This window comes from Corticium candelabrum, chromosome 14 (genome assembly GCF_963422355.1).
Source record: "Corticium candelabrum chromosome 14, ooCorCand1.1, whole genome shotgun sequence".
In the NCBI taxonomy this organism is placed as follows: Eukaryota; Metazoa; Porifera; class Homoscleromorpha; order Homosclerophorida; family Plakinidae; genus Corticium; species Corticium candelabrum.
The window spans coordinates 600,132-626,964 of NC_085098.1; the positions used below are offsets into that span (position 1 = coordinate 600,132).

Here is a 26,833-nt window from a genome sequence, read left to right on the forward strand (position 1 = left end):
CACCTGTGAAATCAATGGAATGACTAGAATTAGCAGTGTGAAATCACTGAGATTAGATTATAGAGTACTGCAGTCACAAACCACAACACCAGCAACATATCAAAAGTTCATACAGTACAACCTCAAATGAGTCACTGGTTGTTTAACTAACTCACCAAACAAGAAATCGTCTCTGCTATTAGAGTAAGTACTCCTGGTTTTCTTCCCAATCTTGCGGCAAACATCTGTCCTGGTTTTCTTCCCAATCTTACGGCAAACATCTGTCAAGTTTGCATGTATGCATGTGAATGTAGGTTTTACATATTGCAGAATACCAAGTCTTTATAACTCCAGTACTTCATTACTGCATTACTGTGTTCAGCAACCACATTCGGTTCTTACATTATCAAAACTGTCCATTTGAACACCAAAGCTACCAGAAAAACAACTAGAATCTACTTACTAAACATCTAGACCAAGCACAACAATTTTAACCAAATTCAGTTATGTTTACAACATCAGTATTTTGGTACAACTAGGGGCACATCTCATTCTCCACAACCTAATCCGGTTGAATTTGTGGACGTCTACTGGGTTCCCTTGTCTCCACAACCTAATCCGGTCAAACTCATCCTAACTCTACAAATTAATCTACTGTCCTACTGGATTAGTTTGTGGCTCTGGGTGAGCTCAGCTGGATTAGGTGGAGAATAAAGAAATGCACCCTAGGCCATTCTTAAATCAAAAACATGCAACAAAGTTCTAAGTGTAAATTTTTGCCTTTGGTAAATTATGTACAACGTTTATGGGGTACTTCAGCAACAATCACAGTATAGAGTAGAACCTCGCTAATCGGAATAACCTTAGCGGCCTGCCTCGCTTACTCAGATCATAATAAGAATTCCAATGTAGCATAATTGGTTATCTCGACTTCAGCAAATGCATGTATCTGACTATTTTAAATCCTGACTATCACAGTATTTAGAAGTATGTAGTCGTTGCAGATGTGTCATTTACCACAAACATGACATATGGAGACATACGTAAATGCATCGGTGGTCTGGGTGAAGTATGGACCTCCAAGGCTATGTGTTTTAGTCATGAGATAGTTGAGAAATGAACATTATGCTTAAATAGAGAGTTAGTCTTGAAGAAATCACTATGTGTAAATAGAATGCTGTGTAGAATACCTACAAAGCATTAGACCGTGATGTCCTATTCAAGGAAATATGGTACAGTAGCACCTTGCAACTCTGAACAGCCCTGACAAGCCCTGTTCAGACTAGTGAAGTTGTTTTGATTCCAAAATAAAACTTCAGCAACGTTTGAGACGTTGTTTAGAAAAATGAAGTCATTGTACACAATGTTGTCTGCTATAAGGGTGGATACAGCAAGATACTAAGCAAAAGAAGTTCATATGGCCCTTCAATAACTCCAAATCTCTTTGAACACTAAAAATTGAGACATTTTTTACCACACAATACAAATGCTCTAATACTGGACAATTCACATCTAGAACATGTGCAATTGTCAAAATTCCTTTCTACGTAATTAGAAGACATCCCTGAGAATCCCCCTCACCAAATACAGTAAAGTTTGCTTTCTATTGGATAAGATATTACCTGTATATATAAATTCCATAAATTCAGAGTATAAATGGACGCTGCAGTAAGACAATGTGACATAAATGTTACTCTTGATTACTCCATTACTCTTGACTACTCCATTACTACTAACCCTAGGATTTTCATCACACAGCCATACACTTGAAATGTAACACAATAACTCGCCTATCCTTGGTGATGTCCATAATCATATAATAAAGTCATTGCAATTAAACATAGCGCACTACTGACATCATAGTGCAACTCAACATGTTATCCATCCAAGTACACAACAACTTCATGGTCAGAAAATAAAATGCCCACACCATAGAAACACCATTAAAAACAAGTACCAAAACCAACCGTTACCACGTGTGACACGAATGTATCACAACACGCCAAAAAGCTAGTTCTGAAACTCTAGATAATTACAGAACTGAAAGAGCGACCAGTGCTACAAAGCTTACATACAGTTGTCTTTGCATCTGGCTATCACACAAGCCATCCCAATGTGTCCCTTTAGTTTAAATTTACAATACATTTAATAGGCGACTATGAATACATCAATATATAAAAAGTGAAAAACAAACAACATGCACATACACATCACCTGATCATCCCACTTCCAGTCTGTTCCCCTAATCACTCTTGTTCCACTAGTCATTAATTGTACAAAATCTGCACCACTAGCAGCCTCTTCGGTATGAGTAGAAACATTTGGCAAGAATGACTCTGAAACACTTGCTGCAACAGTTTCTTTAATCACAGAGTTGTGATCTTCAACAGGTAGTAAAGACCCTGTCAGTCGAATTACTGTTTGAAGCAAACCAACAAGACCAGATCCCACAAGGTGAGCCAAGATTACGTTCTGATGTTCACTTGTTAGCATACTCAACAACAAAACCAGCATCCGTGAATACTGCTTGGAAGCCAAAGTTGACAACTCTTTAGCACCACCATGAGATATTTCACTATCAGCAACGATAACAATAGTCTTAAGTTTTCTAATAGTCCATTCATTGATGCTTTTAAATTCCAGCTCCAACAGCAACCGCTCTTGAGGTGGTATGAGCTCAACATTTGAAAGAAAGTGTGGCAAAGCTGAGCTAAAAAAGAAATCATCAAATTCCATGACCACATCATTGCTACTACAGTACTACAGCTTCACAAAATACCTTGGCATGCCAGTCAGTGGCACAACTCCTTGCCAGCCACTTAACACAGTCAACTGAACACTGGGAAGTAGATCATGAAGCTGCAATAGCTCATGAAAATACTTAGTACCATTCAATCGACACATTGCACGTTCCACCTAAGCCACCCAAAAATTACTGCTGTACAAACGATACATAAATCATTTACTACACCTGTCTTTGTAAACATGATCGAAGAACTGCCAGATTGATAGGCTCATCTTTAATACAAAACTCTAAAATTTTCCCCAGTAAACTAGAATATGCAGATCCTGTTGCTCGCTGACGTAGCCATTTGAACCTGCTAGCGGTAGCCTTTGAGAAAGAAGAGCCCCAAGTCTCCTGCAAAAATATTAGAATCTCCTTACAAAAAGTCAATAAATCTAGTAGTTGCACATGTTTACCTATAATACTAGATTAAATCTATTATTGGTATGCAGTCTTCAAAACAAGTCTAGTAGCTACAATCCTTTTTCACTTTACTGAATTTATCAATCTCAATCTCAATAATTAACCGTAGGTTAAAAAAACTCCATGTACATTTGGGCGAGGCAAACAACATGTCGCATTTTCCTTCTGTAGTATCACTAAACTGTATCGTTGTCTTTAAAAAGGTTTACCCAATAGCATTACCACATGCCTAGTTCCTTGTGCATCATAACACACTTCACTGTAAACAATACACTGCCTGATTATAAATTACTATCACACAAAACAAAAACAATTGAAACTAGCATTTCAAAACTCTGATTGTTGTCTGAAAGCATTCATTCTGCATGTCGCAGATGCAAACAGTCCTTTAGCGTTTAGTGTCCATGCTCACAAGCCACCAAACTTGCTATAAACAAGTAAAACATGAACAAAACTGGTAGAGGTAAGACACATTTTTTCAACACGTTAAAACCTCTATTTGTACGTCACATGCACAGGTAAAGACTACATAACCATTGTGTTCAATGATCACCCATCCAGTATGACAAATACCAGCAATTACGAATACGGTTTAGCTCATGACGGCAGAGCAGAAATACACCAAATCCAAGACATCATACTTTTCAAAAGCACACATTTTGACTACAGCAACAATGCTCCTCATAGGCAAACAAACAGACTGCTCTATAAATTATTGTGATCAAATTCACTCATTTCTAAAGAACCATAATTAATCAATTTGTTAACCAGGGTAGTCAAAAATTAAATATCAACAATTTATCAAACGAGGTCAGGCTTTAAGTGTACATTTGGTACAAACTCTTACTAAGCCATGCCAGTGATGAATCTGCAGCAAACTAGAACCTCCTCAACATAAATCAACGACTATACTTCAGTACTCCCTTTGCATGCACGTTCAATCAAATTTTAAGTAATAAAAATTAGTTATATATATTACCAAAACAGCACATACTAGACAGCTATACATAAAATGCCATATAATCACTTTCTAATTATAAATTCTACATACTAACGTTAACAAAATGCAACAGTGTTACTTCAATGTTTGATTCTAGTCATGAACAGTAAATGTAGACTCATTACCATATTGCTGTCACCACTGCTCAGTTGCCTTTGATAGTTTCGCGGCACTGCCAAATTGACTTTAGTAGACTGCAACTGATGCCTATGAAGACTAGATTTAAACTTTATTTCATCAATCACCATTTGAATAGCTGTTTTCCATTTTGAAGGGGTCTTAACAATTCGTCTTCGGTTAAGCACTGACATAGCATTTGTCATTGCAGGTCCAATTTCATATAACAAAAAAAAGCAACGCTCCATCATTGGTGTACAAATTGCTGTATATGATCTTGAAGATCCTTGGTGATCCTGGATGAGCTTCAGCTTTGCCTGATGCACAATCCTGCACAACTCAATGATAGGTGGTGGCATTCTAACATCATTATCTGGCGTAAGCTTCACACTGCCAGCTTCAACAAGTTCAAGTGCTGTTGACACCAAGTCACAATGCTTCAATAATGTAGCAATGAGAACACGGCCTGCCAGTTCTACAGGGTGGTCACTGTTGAATGCAATTGGCATCAACAAACAATTCCTCTGACAAAAGACATTAACAATGTGTAAAAAGGTAGCCACTCTTGCATCAGATGCATAATTAGAACTAGCAATGGTGTAGACAAATCGTCTTGACTGTTGTTGGTGGGACATTTGCCTCTGTAGTCTCTTGCTATCTGTGTTTGACTCAACACGATCAAGTACATGAGCCTCCATGCCTCCAATTAGAAGATCTGCTTCTAACCATTCTGACATGTCTTTTTCTTCAGAAGATAACGGCAAACCTCGAACAAGATGACACGCCCTTAGTCCTTGCAGAAGGCCAAGAGCTCTTCCTGTATCTAAAAGATGTAATGACACACTCTCAGCATCTTCACGAGCAACTTCTTGATCAGGCTAATCACAATGATAAGAAAATATAATGCATTTTCAATAAACCATCTAGTTCAAACCTTCACGTAATTGCCTACAAAAAGTGACTGCAGCCTTTCTTTAGCAACCTCTGAATGTTCAGCTTTATCAAATTCCTCACCGGCATCAGTACCAGCTGGAACACAAGCATGATATTACATGAAACTACAAGTATTTTGATGCAATTCACAACCCATGTACTGTTCAGCATCACACCTGTTCAACAGTCTAATTATTGGCATCCCTCGAAATTGAGTATGAATAGTTTTGTTCTAAAGTCTACACTAACAGGTTACTTACCAACTCTATACGACAAACATGCAGACAACAAATAACTAAACATGATTATATACATTTGCAATTACAACATCAAAATTTAATCCTTAGTTTGATATACCGCCTTCCAAAATATGAATTATGTTAAAATTCCTCCACTAAACTAAACTGTACAAACAGATACCACATAGATTTGAAATGCACAGATTAACTCTAATGTCATTTCAAAAGCCAACTTTATGAAGAAATGTGTACCATTAGCATGTCCATAGTCTCTTGCGAGCATAAAGCATAATGAGATTCCAAGTACTTACCAGAGAACTTCTCCAAATTTTCCTTCCCACATGGAGCCTACACATAAATCAAATAATTCATTACCAAATAAAACGTTGCTCATAATATCTACGTTGCTACTCACATCAGATTTAAACTGCTCAGCATTGTACACACGACCATGGATAACAATCCACAAACCACCTTCTTTATTATGGTTTTGCAAATCATCTTTTCGAATTACAGGTACATCATCATTGCCATCCTCAGCGCTATGGCTTGTATTCTCAGCTAAAGAAACAAATGCTAACATTCCTACATGACCCAACCAAGTAAACTGTAATCTCACCATCCATGCAGTTGGTCTTGGTATCAAACCATGTCACATCAGCATCATCTTCCTTTAAACAACCAGGAGCTAATCGATTGAATTCGTTTACAGGTACAAGCAAATCCTTCAGCAAACAGATGGCCTCTGACTTCTGTGCAATGGATGGATGGTATGATTGTAGCAATATCATGCTTAGTACAAGTTCAGGAAGAAGCACACCTAAACAATATCAGTTAATCGTAAGGGGATTAAGTACATTCTATACTGTGGTTAAGTACATTCTATACTGTGGTGTCCACGTCAGTATTTCTAGATTCAAGACAACTGAAAATCAAGTGGAGTAAAACGTGGTAGGTGTACTGCAAGGCATTGGCCCTATAAGGTTTAATTTCAGCACAGTTTGAATAAAAATCAACAAGACAATTCACATATCTTGCAAGCACTTCTATCCACAACGTGAATCATCTTATGTATTTTTAGTGTCTGTAGTTCAATTGTGAGAGTTGTATTCGGTGGGTGTAATAAATTTAAACATCCAGGACTCTTCGGTCACAACTCTAAGTCTGGGTTGAACACAGGCATAACTCACACACAATTGCCTCTCTCGACTCAGAAGTATAATGAGTACCTGGTCTTTGACTGGAAATGGCATTGGCCACCAACTGTGGCTTTTTACAATCAGCCGTTAAGATCCCAGTAAGAGTTTAGGTAGCCACACCTCAGTTGGCGTCACAGACTGGTGCTCCTATGAGTAATTGGCCCGGTTTGAACAGTAGTGCATAAACAGCTGTACTACTTCTGGTCCATGCAAATCTCAGTGTTATGAAACTTCAGGTCATTAATTAAATATGTATTACAGAGATTAACTGCAATAACCAACACAACAAATGATGCATAATCTCATTAAGTCATACCTATCAAGCCATCTTCAAGAGCCTGTGCAGAAGCAATAAATTGCACTGCACCTTCAGTGGCAAGCTGTGTTGCTTTTCCAATTACTTGATATACACTAGCACAAAGCAGTTTTGTGTACTTCTGAAGCAATATCAAAGCTCCTTCTATAAAGTGAGACTCAAGTTGTGGTGATTCTACATATCAAACACCAGTGACCATTACCACACAAAAAAACAACAAAAAATTCTCCATACTACAATATATACTACCATACAGAAATCAAACTTTGCATACCTGATGCAAGCTGTCCAGTATCTGAAAATGTCAATAGTTTCCCAAACAACAAGCGTTGGAATTGAAGCAGTAAATCAAGAGAGGCCAAATCAGTCCTTGTACGAGAAGTATGTGGCTGATTAGACTGAAATCTTTGTGAAAGTTCTGTAATATGGGCCATCACATTTGTTGTTGAACTAGTCAATAGCTGCTCAACAAGTTGCATCAATGGAACAACAGTGCCATCAGTTGTAATAGAAGGAGATATCTTTAGTCCTGACTCTCCTTCTACCTGAATTGACATGTCCAATGCCATTTCCAGTCCACCGTCAGTCATTAAACTATTAACAAGCAATTCAATCATAAATCGACATCCAGCTGGAACTTGAGCTACATCAGCAGACTCTTCTTTTGGTAAAAGTTCTGAAAGAGTCTTGGCTCGTTCCTCTGCAGTTGGCAAAACTACTAGCCAACCACTATTCAAACACGACTGAGCAGCTTTTTGTACAGATGACATCACGCCAGACTTTGTTGCTAATGTGACAACACGCTGTTTCAGAGAGATGACAAGTGGAGAGCCAACAGCAAGTCCTAAGTCATCCAAGTCAGTTTGAGTTTTAATTGCTGCAAGAAACTAGAAAAAAATTCAGCTCAGAAGCTATCTAAGTAGTGTCAAGAAAGCATTCTACTGAGTTTAAGTATCAAATAGGGGCCAAAGGTGCCCATTAAATCAAACAAATTCATAAGCTGATTTCTGCCTGATTACATGTGCTGAGTGCCTATTGAAGTAGAGACGCTTCTTAGCTTAACAGAAGACATCTTTAGTTAATTTGACAGCAATTGACGCTACATACTACCATTCATGCTTCCCAAAAGTGCAACATGTGTCCAGCGTTTGCAATGTCTACCTACACCCCTTATTATTTAAGCTTTTCATACAAATGCACTTTTAAGATTAGACATTCCAAGTCTTTGTCCTGTTCCCTGTGTACTATGAGGAGCTATAAGACTAAACGCGCACTAGTTTTATGGATCTGTACCAGCTGTCCAATACAAATGTTGCATCACACAAAATCCAGAGAATGTTTTGGATGCCTCAAGTGGCAATTTGATAACATTTTGACGTCTAGTACACCAAGAGCTGGCACATCTCGTATCCTGCTGAAAACTTAGTCTTAACAGTAACAGTCACTAAGCACACTACTGCAGCAGACTACTGTATCAGCATCAAGGCCGTCAAAGTCGCAGTCCGAATCATCTGCTGACAAGACAAGAGATGGACCATCTCCTCTCCACTCACCCAGATCATTTTCTTACCATTCCTTACCAGAGTTGTCTAAAGTGCTGTCTAAAGTGTACAAATAAATATCAATGGAATTTCTCTGCCAGTCGCGGGTTTTCTACCAAGCACATTATCAGCATATCTTTGTTTCCACTAACAGATGTGGTGGTAGCGACACATTAGAAAAAGCAGGTAATTGTTGGCAAGTTTACAGATGCCCATTCTTTCTTGACCCACCACACACAATTTTGCTTTCATATAATAATAATAATAATAATAATAATAATAATAATAATAATAAAGTCACCATCGTGGCTTAGTGGTTAGCGACAATGGCTACCACTCCATGGTTTGGGGGTTCAAACCCCAGTGACGATAGTAAATTATGAAACTTGTCCGTCTTTCTCTCTCATGTTTCTCTAGCTTTATCCATGAGACTATGACTCGTTTCAGTCATTGGGGAGTTTCTGTGGTCTGGCGAACGGTCCGTTGACCATGACGTTCAGTGCTTTCCTGGTGGTCGTTGATATCCACTAGGCGTGCTGTCCACGAGTTCGCGGTCACCGTAATGCCTGCAATCTATATCGAATTGGCTAGTCATTGATCGCCGTATGGACTACACGGAAACATGTACCCTGCTGGGCTCACCTGCCGGGTTGGTGGGCGCCCAGATGAGGGTAAAGACCCCACTTGCCCATTATGGAGGGGCATAGCGACACATAAATAATAATAATAATAAACCCGGATATTGATGGAAGATGGACGTCTAGCTGTATCGCTCGTCTCAGAGCTAGCTGAGGAGCGCGTTCCTTGTCGGGAAACCAGGACAGGGCTCGAAAAGTCGGCATCTGGAATCACTGGAGCTGTTCGGAAGACCAGAAATAGTTCTGGGCGTAGGGCGACTGGTCGAACTATCTCTCGTGCGGCGTCTGATTTGAATTTGGCTTCAAATCCCGCTGACGAGACTACTGTGATGCCCAACGTTCCTAGCGAATCTTGTGTTTCGGCTAACAGGAACGGCAATGCAACAAGACGACGGAAATGGACGCGACAAATGAATAGGGAAGTGATGTTTTGTTATTACTACGTGCTGTTGTCATGCAAGTTCTCTGCTTTCAGAAAACCCATGCATCAGCTGTGGTGTAAACGAAATCCTTCTCTGACTGACGTCTCTGAGCAGCGTTTGGCAGACCAGAAGCGATATCTCTTAACTTCTGGAAGTCTGACTGAATCAGAGTTGGAGGAGATTAAACGCGAGGCCGCACAGGATGGAAAGCCCGTCTCAGGCTTGTTATCTGTTACGACTGATGTTTGTCGTGGTGTGCAGATGTCGGCGTTGGATGTGGTTTCTGCTCTATCAGCTGATAGCTCAGTTGTCACGCCTTTGCTTGACAATGTGTCACCTTGCATGGCTTCAGTCAGAATGGCGCCTGCTGCACGTGGTGGGAAACCTGTCCTGTCAATGATGCAAGAGGATCATGAGTTTGCTAATCACTTGGAAGATGGCTCCCTTGTTCAGTCAGTCACTGTTCTCTCTAAGGACTGCTCATCTGCAAGAGATAGTGGTGATATCCTATCCGTAGATGACACTTTGGATTCAGTTCAGTGCAGTGCTATCAGGGAATCACCATCCCCTTGTGACTCTGTGAGCTCTGATCTGATGACTACACATCCTAGTATAGCTTCTTGGCTAGAAAGGATGGAAACTTCTTCATCTCAACTCAGTCCAGACTGCTGCCAAACGGAGGATGGTCTTTCGCTTGATTGTGATGCTGCTGTGGACCCTGTACTTCGTCGAGAGTTTCTTGAGGAGTTGCAGAAAGTCAGGCAAATTCCTATCTGTGAGAGACAATGCCTTCCAAGGATCTTTGTGAACAGTGGAACCCTGAAGCTTATTGGTGATCTTAACACGATCATCAGTTCGTTGAAGGATGAACCAGATATGAGTGAAATCAGTTACCTGGTATACTCTGCTGCTTCGCTAGTGTCCAAAAGGCGGGGCTTAAAGACAACGAAGTCAACCAATTCTCAAACACCGACATGGAGACGAAGGCTGGATATGAAGATTCTCACACTTCGACGTGCGATCTCACTGTTGCTGGAGGTTAGAAAGGGTTCATCGGGCATTCGTATGTTACATGAACTCCGACGTCTTCGGCATCGGTTGGGCATTTCCTGTTCGGAGAGTTGTGAGGTCACCATCAATCGATTGAAAATGGAACTTAAGTCCAAGGTCGAGCGGACCAGGAGGCTGGAGAAGAATCGTAAGAGACTTCGCCAGAATGGTTTGTTTCAACGAGATGCTGGACGGTTTTACAGAGAGCTGGATAAGCAGACTATCCGGGTTACTTCCCCGCCATCCGAGTCTGAGATCGAACAGTATTGAGGTGGTATCCTAGAAACTGAGGTACATCACAATGAGTCTGCCTTCTGGCTGAGACGTCAAACCGATGACGAGACGCACCGGAAAGATGAGCAGCAGTGGTTACCTATCTCAGACAATGAGGTCACATCGTGTCTCAAAAGGATGGGGAACTGGAAGTCTCCTGGTCCAGACAAGGTTTATGGTTTCTGGGTCAAGCGTATCACGTGTCTTCACACTGATCTGACTCGTAACTACAACCTGCTGGTTCAGAATCCAGACTCTGTACCCGACTGGTTGTCTCAAGGAATAACTACTCTGATTCCTAAGAATGACAAGACTGACCAGGCCAAAAATTACCGGCCTATCACGTGTCTGTCTGTCTTCTATAAGACCCTCACCTCAGTCATCAGAGAGAGGATTGCAGGGCATTTGGATCAGAGAAACCTCATGGCTCCATAGCAGAAGGGTTGTCGACAGGGATCTTTTGGTGCAAAGGATCAGCTGTTGATCAACAAGCTGCTTACCGAAGACTGTAGGACCAGGCACAAGAGCTTGAGCATGGCTTGGGTGGACTACCAGAAAGCCTATGACAGCGTGCCACACAGTTGGTTGCTCCAATGCCTTCAGCTGCATAAGATCAGTCCAGTCTTGTGCGGGTTCCTGTCACTTGTGATGAAGAGTTGGAGGACATCGATGGTGCTTTCTTGCGGGAATAGTACTATCAAGACAAGGCTTATGCAGATCAGGAGGGGTATTTTCCAAGGTGACTCACTTTCTCCACTTCTCTTCTGTATGGCTCTCAATCCTCTGAGCAAGGAGCTGAACAGAACCGGTTACGGCTACCGGATGACCACTGGGCATGGTGAGACTGCCAAACGTCAGCTTATCAGTCATCTACTTTACATGGATGATCTGAACCTGTATGGCAGAAACTCTGATCAGTTGGACGGGTTGTTGCACATGGTTCGTACCTTCTCTGATGACATCCAGATGAAGTTTGGTCTGGACAAATGTGCTGTTGCACACTTTGTCAACGGCAGACTATCTGGACACAACTCTGGGGTGACGGTAGGAAAAACGGACACCATCAACTGTCTGGAACCGGGTCAAGTCTACAAGTACTTGGGTGTAGATGAGAGTAACGGTATTCAGCACAGCATGATGCGGGAGAGACTCCGTCGCGAGTACTTGCGCAGAGTGAAGGTGGTTCTCCGGACTGAGTTGTATGGTCGGAACAAGATTCTAGCCATCAATGGGTTTGCACTACCGGTTCTCACTTACGGTTTTGGCGTCATTCATTGGGGGTGCACAGACCTGCAGCAGCTTGATCGTCGGACCAGAAAGCTTCTCTCTATGCACGGAGTCCACCATCCTGCTGCAGACGTTGACCGACTGTACGCTCCTTGCAGTGATGGGGGTAGGGGGTTACAACAGATTGAGTCGACATATCAATCTTGTATTGTGAGGCTGAACTGTTACCTTGCTGACAGTTCTGATTCTTTGATGCAGATGATACGGGAGTGTGACTCTGGAAAATCTTCACACTCGATCAAGCGCATGGCTTGTCGGTTTACTGCACAGCTGCGGAGGAGTCTTGCTTTGGACGACAAGTCGCAGAACTTACACAGGAGTGCATCCATCTCGGTTGAAGGTGGCTTCGAGCAAGCGCCTAAAACAGATGCGAGACATTACCGTACGTGTTGCAGTTCTCTTCGTGTGCGGTCCTGGAGCGAGAAGCCTATGCATGGGCAGTATCGTCGTCTCACTGAGCAACCGCCTGTGGACATGAAAGAGACCTACGGATGGCTAAAGGCAGCGAATCTTCCTGCTGCAACTGAGGGACTGGTTGTTGCTGCTCAAGACCAAGCTCTTCGGACTCGGTACTATGAGCGCAAGATTCTACATCGTGATGTCAGTCCTACTTGCCGCATGTGCAGTGTAGGCCTGGAGACAGTCGACCACATTGTGGCAGGCTGTAGTGCTTTGGCACCGACGGACTACACTGATCGACACAATCAGGTGGCATCCATCATTCACTGGGACGTTTGTCGCCATTTTGGGGTTCCAGTGGAGAGCAGATGGTACCGGCATCATCCTGATGGGCTTGTGGAGACGGATGACATTACTATGATGTGGGATACCACCATCCCCACTGCCAGGAAGATCAAAGCCAATCGTCCAGACATCTGTCTCAGAAATAGAAAGACAAACACTTGTCACTTGTCTTCTTATTGATATCAGCTGTCCTGCTGATGACAACATTGGCAAGAAACATGCTGAGAAGTTGGCGAAGTACAGCGACTTGCGAGTGGAGATAAGCCGCATGTGGCATTGTCGAACACTGGTGGTTCCGGTGGTCTTGGGAGCTTTGGGCACAGTGCACGCAGGTATTGCACAGTGGCTGGACATTATTCCAGGTCATCACAACCTGCAGCACTTACAGAAAACAGTGCTTCTGGGATCTACTCGGATCCTTCGTAAAGTCGTGTCTTCTTTCTAGACAGCCGTGATGGTCTAAGTACTTCTGAAGCAGGGTTTGCTTCCGGTACTTGTAATAGACTTTACAAACCAGACTGATCTGGTTGAGCACGACATAATATTGTCACTGCCGTGGCTTAGTGGTTAGCGACAATGGCTACCACTCCATGGTCTGGGGGTTCAAACCCCAGTGACGACAGTAAATTGTGAAACTTGTCTGTCTTTCTTTCTCATGTTTCTCTAGCTTTATCCATGAGACTATGAATCGTTTCAGTCGTTGGGGAGTTTCTGTGATCTGGCGAACGGTCCGTTGACGATGACGTCCAGTGCTTTCCTGATGGTCGTTGATATCCACTAGGTGTGCTATATCGAGTACGCGGTCACCGTAATGCCTGCAATCTATATTGAATTGGCTAGTCATTGATCGCCGTATGGACTACACGGAAACATGTACCCCACTGGGCTCACCTGCCAGGTTGGTGGGCACCCAGATGAGGGTAAAGACCCCACTTGCCCATTATGGAGGGGCATAACGACACATAATAATAATTTAGCCACCGCCGTGGCTTAGTGGTTAGCGACAATGGCTACCACTCCATGGTTTGGGGTTCAAACCCCAGTGACGATAGTAAATTATGAAACTTGTCTGTGTTTCTCTCTCATGTTTCTCTAGCTTTATCCATGAGACTATGACTCGTTTCAGTCGTTGGGAAGTTTCTGTGGTCTGGCGAACGGTCCGTTGACGATGACGTCCAGTGCTTCCCTGGTGGTCGTTGATATCCACTAGGCGTGCTATATCGAGTACGCGGTCACCGTAATGCCTGCAATCTATATCGAATTGGCTAGTCATTGATCGCCATATGGACTACACGGAAACATGTACCCCGCTGGGCTCACCTGCCGGGTTGGTGGGCGCCCAGATGAGGGTAAAGACCCCACTTGCCCATTATGGAGGGGCATAACAACACATAAAATAATTGGTCTGGACAAATGTGCTGTTGCACACTTTGTCAACGGCAGGCTATCTGGACACAACTTTGGAGTGACGATAGGAAAAACGGACACCATCAACTGTCTGGAACCGGGTCAAGTCTACAAGTACTTGGGTGTAGATGAGAGTAACGGTATTAAGCACAGCATGATGCGGAAGGGACTCCGTCATAAGTAGTTCTGCAGAGTGAAGGTGGTTCTCCGGACTGAGTTGTATGGTTGGAACAAGATTCTGGCCATCAATGGGTTTGCACTACTGGTTCTCACTTACGGTTTTGGCGTCATTCATTGGGGGTGCACAGACCTGCAGCAGCTCGATCGACGGACCAGAAAGCTTCTCTCTATGCACAGTGTCCACCATCCTTCTGCAGATGTTGACCGACTGTACACTTCTTGCAGTGATGGGGTACGGGGTTACAACAGATTGAGTCGACATATCAATCTTGTATTGTGAGGCTGAACTGTTACCTTGCTGACAGTTCTGATCCTTTCATGCAGATGATACGGGAGTGTGACTCTGGAAAATCTTCACAACCGATCAAGCACATGGCTTGTCGCTTTACTGCACAGCTGCGGAGGAGTCTTGCTTCAGACAACAAGTCGCAGAACTTACACAGGAATGCATCCATCTCAGTTGAAGGTGGCTTACATGTTGCAGTTCTCTTCGTGTGCGGTCCTGGAGCGGGAAGCCTATGCACGGGCAGTATCGCCGTCTCACTGAGCAACCGCCTGTGGACATGAAAGAGACCTACGGATGGCTAAAGGCAGAGAATCTTCCTGCTGCAACTGACGGACTGGTTGTTGCTGCTCAAGACCAAGCTCTTCGGACTCGGTACTATGAGCGCAAGATTCTACATCGTGATGTCAGTCCTACTTGCCGCATGTGCAGTGTAGGCCTGGAAACAGTCGAACACATTGTGGCAGGCTGTAGTGCTTTGGCACCGACGGACTACACTGATTGACACAATCAGCTGGCCTCCATCATTCACTGGGATGTTTGTCGTCATTTTGGGGTTCCAGTGGAGAGCAGATGGTACGGCATCATCCTGATAGGCTTGTGGAGACGGATGACATTACTATGATGTGGAATACCACCATCTCCACTGCCAAGAAGATCAAAGCCAATCGTCCAGACATCTGTCTCAGAAATAAGAAGACAAACACTTGTCTTCTTATTGATATCAGCTGTCCTGCTGATAGCAACATTGGCAGGAAACATGCTGAGAAGTTGGCGAAGTACAGCGACTTGCGAGCGGAGATAAGCCGCATGTGGCATTGCTGAACACTGGTGGTTCTGGTGGTCTTGGGAGCTTTGGGCACAGTGCACACAGGTGTTGCACAGTGGCTGGACATTATTCCAGGTCATCACAACCTGCAGCACTTACAGAAAACAGTGCTTCTGGGATCTACTCGGATCCTTCGTAAAGTCATGTCTTCTTTCTAGACAGCCATGATGGTCTAAGTACTTCTGAAGCAGGGTTTGTTTCTGGTACTTGCAATAGACTTTACAAACCAGACTGATCTGGTTGAGCACAACAAAATAATAATAATATATTTTGTTTCATACCACTACAGGTACAGTGCTCTAGGCCAGACAAGATACATACACTAACAAGTAAAAATAGATAGTTATAGAAGAATAAACGTAGAAGAATAAACAAGCATAAATTAAGGTTTAATCCAGCTCTTGAAGTCCATGTAGGACAATACCATGATTCTTGTCCTGGTCTCACTGTCCACTGATCGCCAGAGATTACCTTGAGTATTCAGAATGAACCCGCTCACTAATTCATTATTAGAATTAACTGCTCTCCATAAGAAAGAGAGCTGGCTAACACGCAATAAATCTGGAGCTTCCCTGATAGGTTGGTTCTCCAAGAGTTTCCCGCAAGGATGTTCTGTTTGAGATCCCTAGTCCTCTACGATACCCTCTTCTCGACGCTTGATGTAGTAAACGTTTGGTACTTCCCATTCCCAAATCCCACAGTTCGCCCAATACAGGTTACATAGCCTATTTGCTGCAATGTAAGTCTTAGAACCACCAATGAGCAACTTGACCAACTCATCATACAGTACAAATAAGAGGCGCTTAATTATGATATTCTGTTTGTCAAGTTGCTTTGTGTTTAATTTACTGTCTTCTGGGCACCATTGCAAACAGGCGCTTAGTCGGACATTTATGGTACTTCTAACTACCAAACTACAAACTGACACATTCGTCCAACCAAAGAATCTAAAGATCGACGTTTTATTAAAAGCTATCATAGCCATGCACATCAATTCATAAACATGTTATAGCAACATTTGTGCAAGCAAGTTCAACTAAACAGAAGAGATACAAATGGAACAAAGCTAAATGACAAAAGAAGGTATAGTTTTAGATATAAGAACCTTTGACAAATGCAGTGTTTTGGTATATTGTGTCTACCTATATTCTTTGCAGTTTGCCTGTGAAGCATAACAAGTTTCAATCAAATGTCATTCTTAAAATTTTACTATTATAGGTAACTAACCTAAAAATACAAATTTTTGCTATATCTACTTTGAAACAATTTGAATTTAATTCCTGGTGTCAGTAAACTTTTTGCTTCAAGGTTTCTTGCAGTGGTTGAGAGCAAGTTCAATCATGACAAAAGAAGAAAAAAGAGTGAAATGCTATACCGCTGCTGTGTAGTTTACAGCTACTGCACACAGAAATACTTGAAACAACACAACAGTTTGATTCACTGTCATCTAACTACAAAATAGACTGCTTGAAGTCCGGTTCATATGCTGGCGGTGTCACACAACAGTGACGCTGCATATATAGTGAACATGCCGAAGCTAACTGCAACGGTGACACCGTGTTGATCTATTCGAGCAATTCGGCGATAGCTAGTCTAGTGTTAAATAAATTCGGTCATCCTCATCTTCATCATTAATCACAATGATTGACACAACACAGCTAACCTGTAACCGCAGCAGATTCAATCCTGCTACAGCCATGCATTCTTGTTCCTGTCTTGGAGGACGCCAGTCTTGCCATGTATCCAATCCCGTACAAACTCGATTCAGAAGTATATCTAAGTAATGATATGTGGATGCCTGAACATCAATGCAAAATGGAGCTCGAATTCCATGACGCCAAGAGCTTAAAGTTGACCAAACAAAAGTCTGGTGAGCTCCACAAGCAACCTAAACATACAAATACCATAAACTTGTAAACCCAAGTTAACATCTCTACCTCATCTGTTACATCTACAAATATAAGTGAATTTAAAACAACTATCATATTGCTCAGAAACAATCCACCCTTCCTGCCACTTTGAATATGAGAACTAGTGTGCAGCACTGTTTCAATATCACAGCCAAATAAAAATCAATCAGCAAACACGTTACAATGTTTACCTACAGCAATCATGTTCATTCATAAAGCTGCTAGCAAAAGTGAACATGCTGTGTCAACAACTAAAATAACAGCACTTGACTCACAAGTTCCTGTAACAACCATACTTCTGGTATTCTACAGGAAACAGCTTCTGGCATACTTTTGTTTACACTTCTGTAATTGCTGGTCAAATGTTACTGTACCCAACTTGCATCAGTTAAACACTTCTACAAATTTCTTTCACCTGCACATCCAGATAACTTCCTTCTCATGCAAAAAGCAGTAACCCAGTTCCTTCCCCACATATTAAAAAATTATGTCACCAGACAGCCATGCACAGACAGACAAGTACATACCTAAAGAACATATACAAACAAGAAAACCAAAAGATACACAAAGTTCAGTACTCTTACAACACAAGTTATTCTTAGACTTGTACCCAGTCCTTCCAACCATGCTAAGTTGATATATTACATGTAATCTCAAGTGCTAGGAACATGACTTTACATGAGGTGGTGCTGTCCTAACCTTAGAGAGGACACTAAAATTACGCAAAAAATTAAAGATGGCACCAATGTTTACTCTAGTATGTTTGAGAACATGTGATATAGCAACCTAGCATGAAGAAAAACTCAGAATAAGTGAAACAGGCTCTAATGTAGAACTGATTGTTAATGTAGAACTGAATATGTCTTGCGTACAGGAAAGTAAACATTACAATAGGGGAGATAACCGGAAACACCTACTACAAACTTTCAAAGTAATGTAAGATTTACCTAACAGTGAAACCCCTATCACTGATGCTATAGCAATTACAAGAAGAAAGCACAACAGAAGAATACAGTAACAAATTAACAAGTAGATCTTGAGATGATCTAGAGGGCCTAAAGATAACAGATGAAGTAACACACAGAGCTGCCAACTTTTCAATTTGAAATTGCGTGAGACAACCAGCAAATGAGCATGGTGCATTACTGTGCTAGAGGGTGTAGCCATATTTTTATGGGTACATTGTATTGAACATCCCAATTAGATCCAAATTTGTAAGTCACAGTACTTGCTACAAGTAGGAACATGGTATTGGTCGGAGTTTTACTAGAAATTTCAACAAAAGTGGAGATGCATAAGATCAAGAGACCTTGCGTGAGACAATAACGAAGTTGCGTGAGACTCACGCCAAATGTGTGAGAGTTGGCAGCTATGAACACAGTTATAGTTACACTGTATAATTAATACTCTGGCACTGTTTCTACGTAGTTCTGAAACGTCCTTGCAATTCCCAAAAAAGTCCATACTACTGTTCATGTAGCAATTACAAATGTCTGAGCCACTACTTCACAAGAATTTAGCAAAATATCAATAATCATTCCGTGGTCTTGACCATTGTTTAGTAGTCTTAATACCTGTATATACATTAATACTACATCATAGAGGCAGTTGTTTGTCATTAAACATAACTAATGTGTCTGCGGCACTTAACATGTAGTGCTGTGAGGGTTATAGCAGTCTGCCACAAGCTGGTACTCCTGCGAGTATCTGGCCTGACTCCAGAAGATTGCTAGTGAAAGCTCAGAGTTCTCATAAGAAGCACACAGAAGCTCAGCCATAGAACTGGGACCGCGACCTTAATGACAGCTCTTGCCATTTACGTTTATAGTAGGTTGCAGGTTGTGTGTGTGTGTGTGTGTGTGTGTGTGTGTGTGTGTGTGTGTGTGTGTGTGTGTGTGTGTGTGTGTGTGTGTGTGTTATAGGTTGCTGAATGTATACACTTGTGCAGGTTAGTCTGAAAATAGTGTAAGACCATAAAATTCCTTTGACGACTATAATCTTGCCAGAAGTAACACAACAGAAAGCCAAGTTAAAGTTCATTGCTAAACCCGCATTTTTTAATAACGTGACATGTGGTACCATTGTGCAAGTGCAATAATTACACTATCAGCAACAAAGACACTTCATTAAATTGTTGTTACACTTGTCATGTGAGTTTAGTTCAAGTCTCCCTCACTAAGGGCTAACACACCGCTGAGCTCATTGTATAGACAATCAAGGAAAATCAGCTGTACTAAGTCTGACTTCCTCCCCCCAAGCTTGTGTGGCAATTCAAGTAACTTGCATGGGCAGATGTTACTAGCGTTTATCTAATGAGCAATTAGTAGTTAGTACAAGCTTAATTGAATGATTGAAGGCTGTCTATTGGTTAGAATAGTTAGGTAAACAATTTGCATAACAAGGGTGGCTAAAGTTCATCTGCAAGGCACACCCAAAGAGCGGCATGACCATGAGCTCTAAAATGAAGTGTTTAGTTTAGTCTAGGACCTTGCTGTCAAGACTTATTCAAGATTTACTGAAAAAGAAGTCAGCTTGGACAGACTCTAACAAAGTTAGCATTAGAATATCAGTACAGTTGCTGCTTTGGTGAAGACCTATTTTATATTCTACACTACCACAGTTGTTGCCAGAATTTTTTAAGACATAGCAGAATGACGTCATTAATTAAATTTATATTATGTTTTAATTAATATCAGCAAAAAATAAAGCTAAGAGAGAAAACTAAAGCAAAATTTTGGAGAACAACGCACAGATAGTGTATGAGCATACAGTTTCCTAATCGCTTAAGATCGTCTTGTTTGTAGCAAGTGAGACTACATGCTTCAATCATGCAGAGATTTGGTTTCACAAACGACCAAATTATTTTATTTGGTATGCACATATCGTCTTGTTTTCAAGCCCTTCCAGAATCTACCGCTCTAGGCTGTTTGTGGTCGCTTTGGACGTCAAACAGCATCAAGAATGTATGCATCTAGTTTCCGTTGTGAAACGAGAGTACAGTGCACAATGCTACGTGTAATAAGTCAGATGTTGACTGTGACTGTACGAGATCGAAAATCCTGTTGATGTCAATGCTCCCGTGGTTGTGTTGGCTGCCGCAGACATGCAGATTTCACTAACAGCATAGAATCTGTAGGCTTCCAATGGGTCTCGTCATAGCTATCATAGCTGACAAACAACTACCATGCATGAAATAAGAGAAGATAAGTGAAGGGGTATGCAAGCTGTGCATACCAATATGGTCTTTTAAGAAACCGAATCTGATCTTTAGTTCACCGTTAATGGTGAAATGGCAACACAGCGGCTTCAAAGGAAGTTGATGACGAAATTATGATGTTAGACAAAGAAGAAACAACTAAGACAAAGAGAAAACCAAATCAACAAGAGAAAGATGAGAATATGGAAAATACCAACAAAAAAACCAAATCCCTAGAAATCCACAAAACTGACAATTGGTTTTCTACTCTTCACTTTGAAACACTTCACGGCTTAATTAACAATTGACACAAACAGTATGAAGGCAACACAAATAACTGTAAATCTAAATTTTAAGCAAAGTTATTAAATATAACACTACTATAAAATGGCCACATAACATCTATGCAGCAGTATGCTAAACAGGACATATATGTTTTGTGACTGTTTTGTCACAATGTCTCATGCTATAAATCTGTGACTGCAAAATATTCTCATCCACAACATCATGTTGCTGTTGCTACTCAACTGATTGCTGCCAAACCTTGACATGCAGTGTGTTCAAACCATGCAGACCAAAAAACCAGCTACACAGTAACTAAATAAATTCAATTCACATTTTCAACAAACAGTTACCACCACATTCCCCACAACAGCAACCTGACACAACACCACTAATGATTTCATTGCATAGAAAAGACTAACATACATATTAAAATGCTACTTAGTCAGGTATGTCAAGCATAACAGTTCTATCAGTTCAACTTCCAAATCTAGAACTTTAACACTGATACGCCTAAATTGCTTGCATTCCCCAAAAACAAAGTGGACAAAATAGCAACTACAAAATTCGAAAGTAGTGGTTGCCTTTGCTTAATCTTTCTATGACCAGCATTGACCTACTGCAGATTCATCGTTTGACATGCGTTTAGTTCAACAGACTACTTCAGCTTTCACTTAATTGTGACATAAAAATTGAAATGTTCTGCCAGTTTCAATTCTACAACTAGAATTAGGTCCAAATGTATTTTTATAAATTCAAATCTGCATTGTTTCATCAAAGTCTCCTAAGATATTCTACTAGAGCAAAAGCATTCAACTCTTCTTGGCAAGAAATTTATGATACAGAATGACAGCTTATAATTGGCTGCCTAGCTATTGCCTTTCTTGCTACAGTTAAAGCTCAGAAAGCTCTTCAAATGGTAAAAGACTTCTTTGACAACTAAAGTAACAGTAATAAAATTCACTATAAAAATACCTTCATTGTTGAGACTCTACGAAGACTGCTCACAAGAGTTGGAACAGCATTCGTGTTAGTGCTTCCATCTCCCTGCTGTCCTCGATCATTCCGTCCCCAGCAATATACCTCTCCATCATCTGCCACAACAGCTGAATGCATGCAGCCAACAGAGAGGCTGATCACATGCTTATTGAGAAGAGCTCCTTCAATTCTCTTTGGATAGCGTACATGCTCTTCTGTGCCATGGCCAAGTCTTTGTCCATCACCTTTGCCCCTACAATAACAAACATCAGAGTTGAACAAGACTAAACCAACATATATATAACACATAAACTACAATTTGGCAGTAACAATCAATAAAACTTTACTATCAAAATGAAATCAGTTGATCTGCAAATTGGGTTACTTCATAAGTGGTGAGTGAACATGTCATACATTCTAAAGGTACAAAATTGTTATCGTTGCAAGGATGGGTCACAATTATGCAGATGTATGGCTGAATAACACCATCATATGACAGACCTATGCAAACAGTTTTAAAAGGCAATTTTTCAAATTTAGCTTAACACTGCAGTCAAAGCGAGAAACCATGTAAACATGTGTACACTGTATCCCTGCATCTATCTGCACATCAACATTGCTGTCTAAAGTATATTCTCTGGTTTACACTTAGCAAAATACTGTATCATATCAATGTAGCTGAAAACATTTAGATCTAGTTTATTCATCTTTTATTTTAAAGGGTAATTGCAAAGCAAAGTCAAAAATTCTTTTATGTTGGAAATTGTTAGTTCTAGTTGCATACATGACAGAAAAAATAGTTTAAGATCTTTAAGTTAAGTCTTCACTGAGATATAGAAGGTCAAAATTGCTTCCGGTTCTTCAACATCCGGTAACGCGGTTAAACAACCGTCACAGGTGCAGCTCCGGTCGTTGTGAGATGATGGATACATACTCATGTGGAGTGTGTGTGCGGTCAAAATATATTTGAGGTTGTCTCAAATAATGACACAATAATAATGTCGAATACTAGCAACAATATAGGCACAGTGGTGAGTTCATGCAAAACTCTATTGCTGTGAGAAAGAGAACAAAATGAGATGAAGTTCGTACGTACAATTCACGTTAACACAAGGTTTGACTTCACTGTACAGTATACTGTAATGCATACGACTGCATTCACTACACATGATGATCAAGTACCTATAGACGCGAGTCTCTAGATAGTCATCAAGAGTCTGAACTCTCCTAGCCATTTGCAGTACTTTTAGTCCTGCACGAGAGTCTTCCTTACTCTCATTTTTCCCGCTTTTCAAATACAGCTCTCCTTTTCTTTTGCGAAGGTTCCAGAGTGCTGCGACCTTGAAGTGTGGAGGCAGGTAGGTGGAAAATGGTGGCCTCAATTTCGCTCTTCTACAACACAGATCAAGCTCTTGAATAGACCTGGCTGTATGTATCTCGAAGCAATCAGGCTAAAAGTGGCTACTACAGACTCCTGCCCACTCAGTAGGACACGTCATACTCAGTAGTACTCGGCCGGACGACACACACGTCTCTGCAATTGTCCTCCTTATTCGTGATTCCCACTCTTTTCTTAGCTTGGGGATCTCTTCGGAAATCAATAACACGCATGCATATGACTTGCACGAATTGGTGCATCCTACAGCCATGCAACACCAAACTATTGTTTCGCCACAGATTTCTTTGTTTACAATACACGTTAGTGTGGAGTCTCCCCTCTGTGACGTCACACTACACCACGCCCGTCATAACACGTTACCGGAACTTGAAGAACCGGAAGCAACTTTGACCTGCTATATCTCAGAGAAGACTTAACTCAAAAATCTACAACTATTTTTTCTGTCATGTATACAACTAGAACTATTAATTTCCAACATAAAAGAATTTTTGATTTTTGCGTTGCAGTTACCCATTAAAGTAGTAATTGAAACACGTAACTGCAATTAAATGCACTAGTGCTTACTTCTTCACAGTCACCACAACACATACTCCAAAGACATGGATGCTCATTTTACTAACACAAGCGCATCCACTTTTTTCACAGCTGCTTCTGAACATACCACACACAGTCTTAGAAGAATTCAGTGCAAGAAGACCATGTAGAAAAGACTGTTCTGAGCCATGCATGCATATAATTATGACCACCTGTCATTGCCTACAAAGAGAACTACTTGATATTGTGTCTTTTCTGTTTGTGAAACCTGCATGTCCATGGCAGCTAACACGGTCGACCACATACAGCATCCCAATGTGTGCTGTACTCTACGTTTCACAGCTCACTGCCATAAAGTCTGGATATATAAGTTCTGTTGTTTATTTCCAACAAGACTTGGTAATTGCAAACATGAATTACACTATTCTGGTAAGGAACTCTTTTCATGACCATTTTGCGCAACCTGATTGGCTGTTTGTCTATCATGATTGAAAATACTGCTCCGTGATTAGACCACACACAGGAGGCATGGCACATTCCTGAGGCGTGGCACATTCCTGAGGCGTAACAGACATAGTCAACCACATAGCCCACAGACCAGAAGTCAATTTAGCCCTACATGTTTAGAGTACGCTACGCGCCAAGTCTTGTGACCTCTTATGGCTCATAGCTGACATGAATGTTATAGTAACAAACATGGCAAAACCCAATCATTTTAAAGAAACAAAAACCACTCAATGACCATATACAGTTGCCATACACCAACATCGTGAAAAAGTTCTACTCCTTTGCAGCAAGCAAGTAATGTAGTTCTCAAAGCAGTGTAATGCACACAGCTCTTTTGCAGGCTCTCTTAAACCATGTACAACCTAAACAGAAAACTTCTTCCTATTAAAACTATAAATTATTAGGGAGGTAAGCTGTATACAAGCTGTGCATAGCCAAGAAGTAAGCAGACTAATTCTGGTCTTATACATATTCAGTCTACAGCTAGTTTCAATTGTTATACCCTTATTAAGTTAACGTAATTAAGTGACTTCATGCTGTTAGCGGTCTCACTGTCCATAAATAGAGTCATATAAATACTAACAGGACACTACAAAGACAGGTTAATAAAGAACAATTCAGCCCCAATGTGCATATGTATGTATCTATTTTACCATGTGAAGACGTGGCCTTTAGATGATAGTGCAGCAGAGAACTGAGTACCACATGCAACTTGTATGATGCCTTCACCATCTAATCGATCAACTTGCTTTGGTGATTTGCATCCATCACTGCCACCTCTACCAAGCTTGCCATAATCTCCATCACCCCAAGAGAAAACACAACCTGTACATAATGCACAATAGTATTACCATCAATGTTGCCAATCTTAACGCAACTGACAGACCATTGTCTTGAAGTGCCAGGGTTTGAGCATCACCACCTCCACAAGCGACATCTACAATGACCTTGCCTCGAAGAGCTTCCAAAGGAGTTGGAACATTACAATCTTCGCAAGTGCCTACAAAGTCACAAATGTCCTTAATTAACAACTAAATGCACAGTTGCCTGACCATCATACCATGTCCAAGACGGCCATATGTTCCTTTCCCCCAACTGTAAAGTAAACCATCTCGCATAATAGCACAACTGTGAGCACTTCCACAAGAGATCTTCACAACTTCTTTTCCTTGCAAGGCTGTGATGAGTTTAGGAGTGTTGTAAGTACTACTCACAAAGACAATAACAGTTAAGAGATTCAATGCACAAATTAATGCACTTATGTACTTATGCATGTATGTACACACACACACACACACACACACACACACACACACACACACACACACACACACACACACACACACACACACACACACACACGCATGCACACACACCACACAGACACACACAGACACACAGACACAGACACAGACACAGACACAGACACAGACACACACACACACACACACACACACACACACACACACACACACACACACACACACACACACAGGTACCCGAACAACAACGTCAACATATTAATGGCCTACTTGTGTACATTCGCATCCAACGTTACCATTCTAAAGTGATCAACATTTCCAATCTACATATCATTTCAGAAGCAAGAGGGACAACAGCTCTAAAATTGTCAATTTATTCATTTGAAGTACAACAATTTGACTCTTTCCATACCACACATCTCAAGATTATGTTTTCCTGTGTCTCAAGAGAGGGTAACATTACAAATAGACACACTAACAAAACATTCTCAAAATACTAAAAATGCTGTACATTTTCTCATGATCATTGTACCTCTACAGTTAAACAACAGTGGCGCTCAACAAAATTTAGTCAAACTTTACCATTTTCCCCCCATAAAATAATAGCAAGCGGCAACCTGCAATGTGCAGTTCCTATTATGTGCAATACCATAATTACTCCAACACTTCTTGCTATTACACTCAAACCTCCCTAATGCGGACCTCCAAGATCCAGACACCTCTCTAGACCGGACACTTTTCCAGCGCACATCAGGTCTTGGGACTTCGAGCGTAAGCACTGTGGCAAGAAACTCCCCTCAATTCTCAAGCCTGTCTTAACTACCATATTCGCCCGTAATAACGCCCTGGGCATATAGAAAAGAAACGCTTTTTTTCTGGGCGTATACTAGGGCATGGGCGTTATTTTGGTCCCAGGTGTATACTTTGTTGCAATATGCTGTCGTTTGGCCAGTCATCATCTAGACACTTGAAGACAGAAATACCACATTTGCTTGCAATTATCCATTTGCAAGATCAAGGTACTGGTATCCATGCACCATCAGCATAGACACACAGAAACTAGACACTACACACGCAAACCGGAGTGGTCGACTTGAAGCCTGTCAAAAGCATCAGGATT

The 26,833-nt window shown here is 41.3% G+C and overlaps 1 protein-coding gene across 1 annotated transcript in view; it reads right to left on the reverse strand.

The window, feature by feature from the left end:
- LOC134189638 (E3 ubiquitin-protein ligase HERC2-like) overlaps positions 1 to 26,833 on the reverse strand; it is a 51,321-nt gene that overhangs the window by 23,450 nt on the left and 1,038 nt on the right. The window contains exons 2-16 of the mRNA XM_062657981.1: positions 25,512 to 25,657; positions 25,338 to 25,451; positions 25,105 to 25,276; positions 22,009 to 22,264; positions 17,309 to 17,533; positions 7,266 to 7,878; positions 6,992 to 7,165; positions 6,096 to 6,296; positions 5,892 to 6,037; positions 5,788 to 5,824; positions 5,239 to 5,333; positions 4,313 to 5,182; positions 2,951 to 3,118; positions 2,759 to 2,895; positions 2,194 to 2,689 (exon numbers count right to left, since the gene is read on the reverse strand). Of these exons, the coding sequence (XP_062513965.1) occupies positions 2,194 to 2,689; positions 2,759 to 2,895; positions 2,951 to 3,118; positions 4,313 to 5,182; positions 5,239 to 5,333; positions 5,788 to 5,824; positions 5,892 to 6,037; positions 6,096 to 6,296; positions 6,992 to 7,165; positions 7,266 to 7,878; positions 17,309 to 17,533; positions 22,009 to 22,264; positions 25,105 to 25,276; positions 25,338 to 25,451; positions 25,512 to 25,657 (3,850 nt within the window). The remainder of the gene's footprint in view (positions 1 to 2,193; positions 2,690 to 2,758; positions 2,896 to 2,950; positions 3,119 to 4,312; positions 5,183 to 5,238; positions 5,334 to 5,787; positions 5,825 to 5,891; positions 6,038 to 6,095; positions 6,297 to 6,991; positions 7,166 to 7,265; positions 7,879 to 17,308; positions 17,534 to 22,008; positions 22,265 to 25,104; positions 25,277 to 25,337; positions 25,452 to 25,511; positions 25,658 to 26,833) is intronic.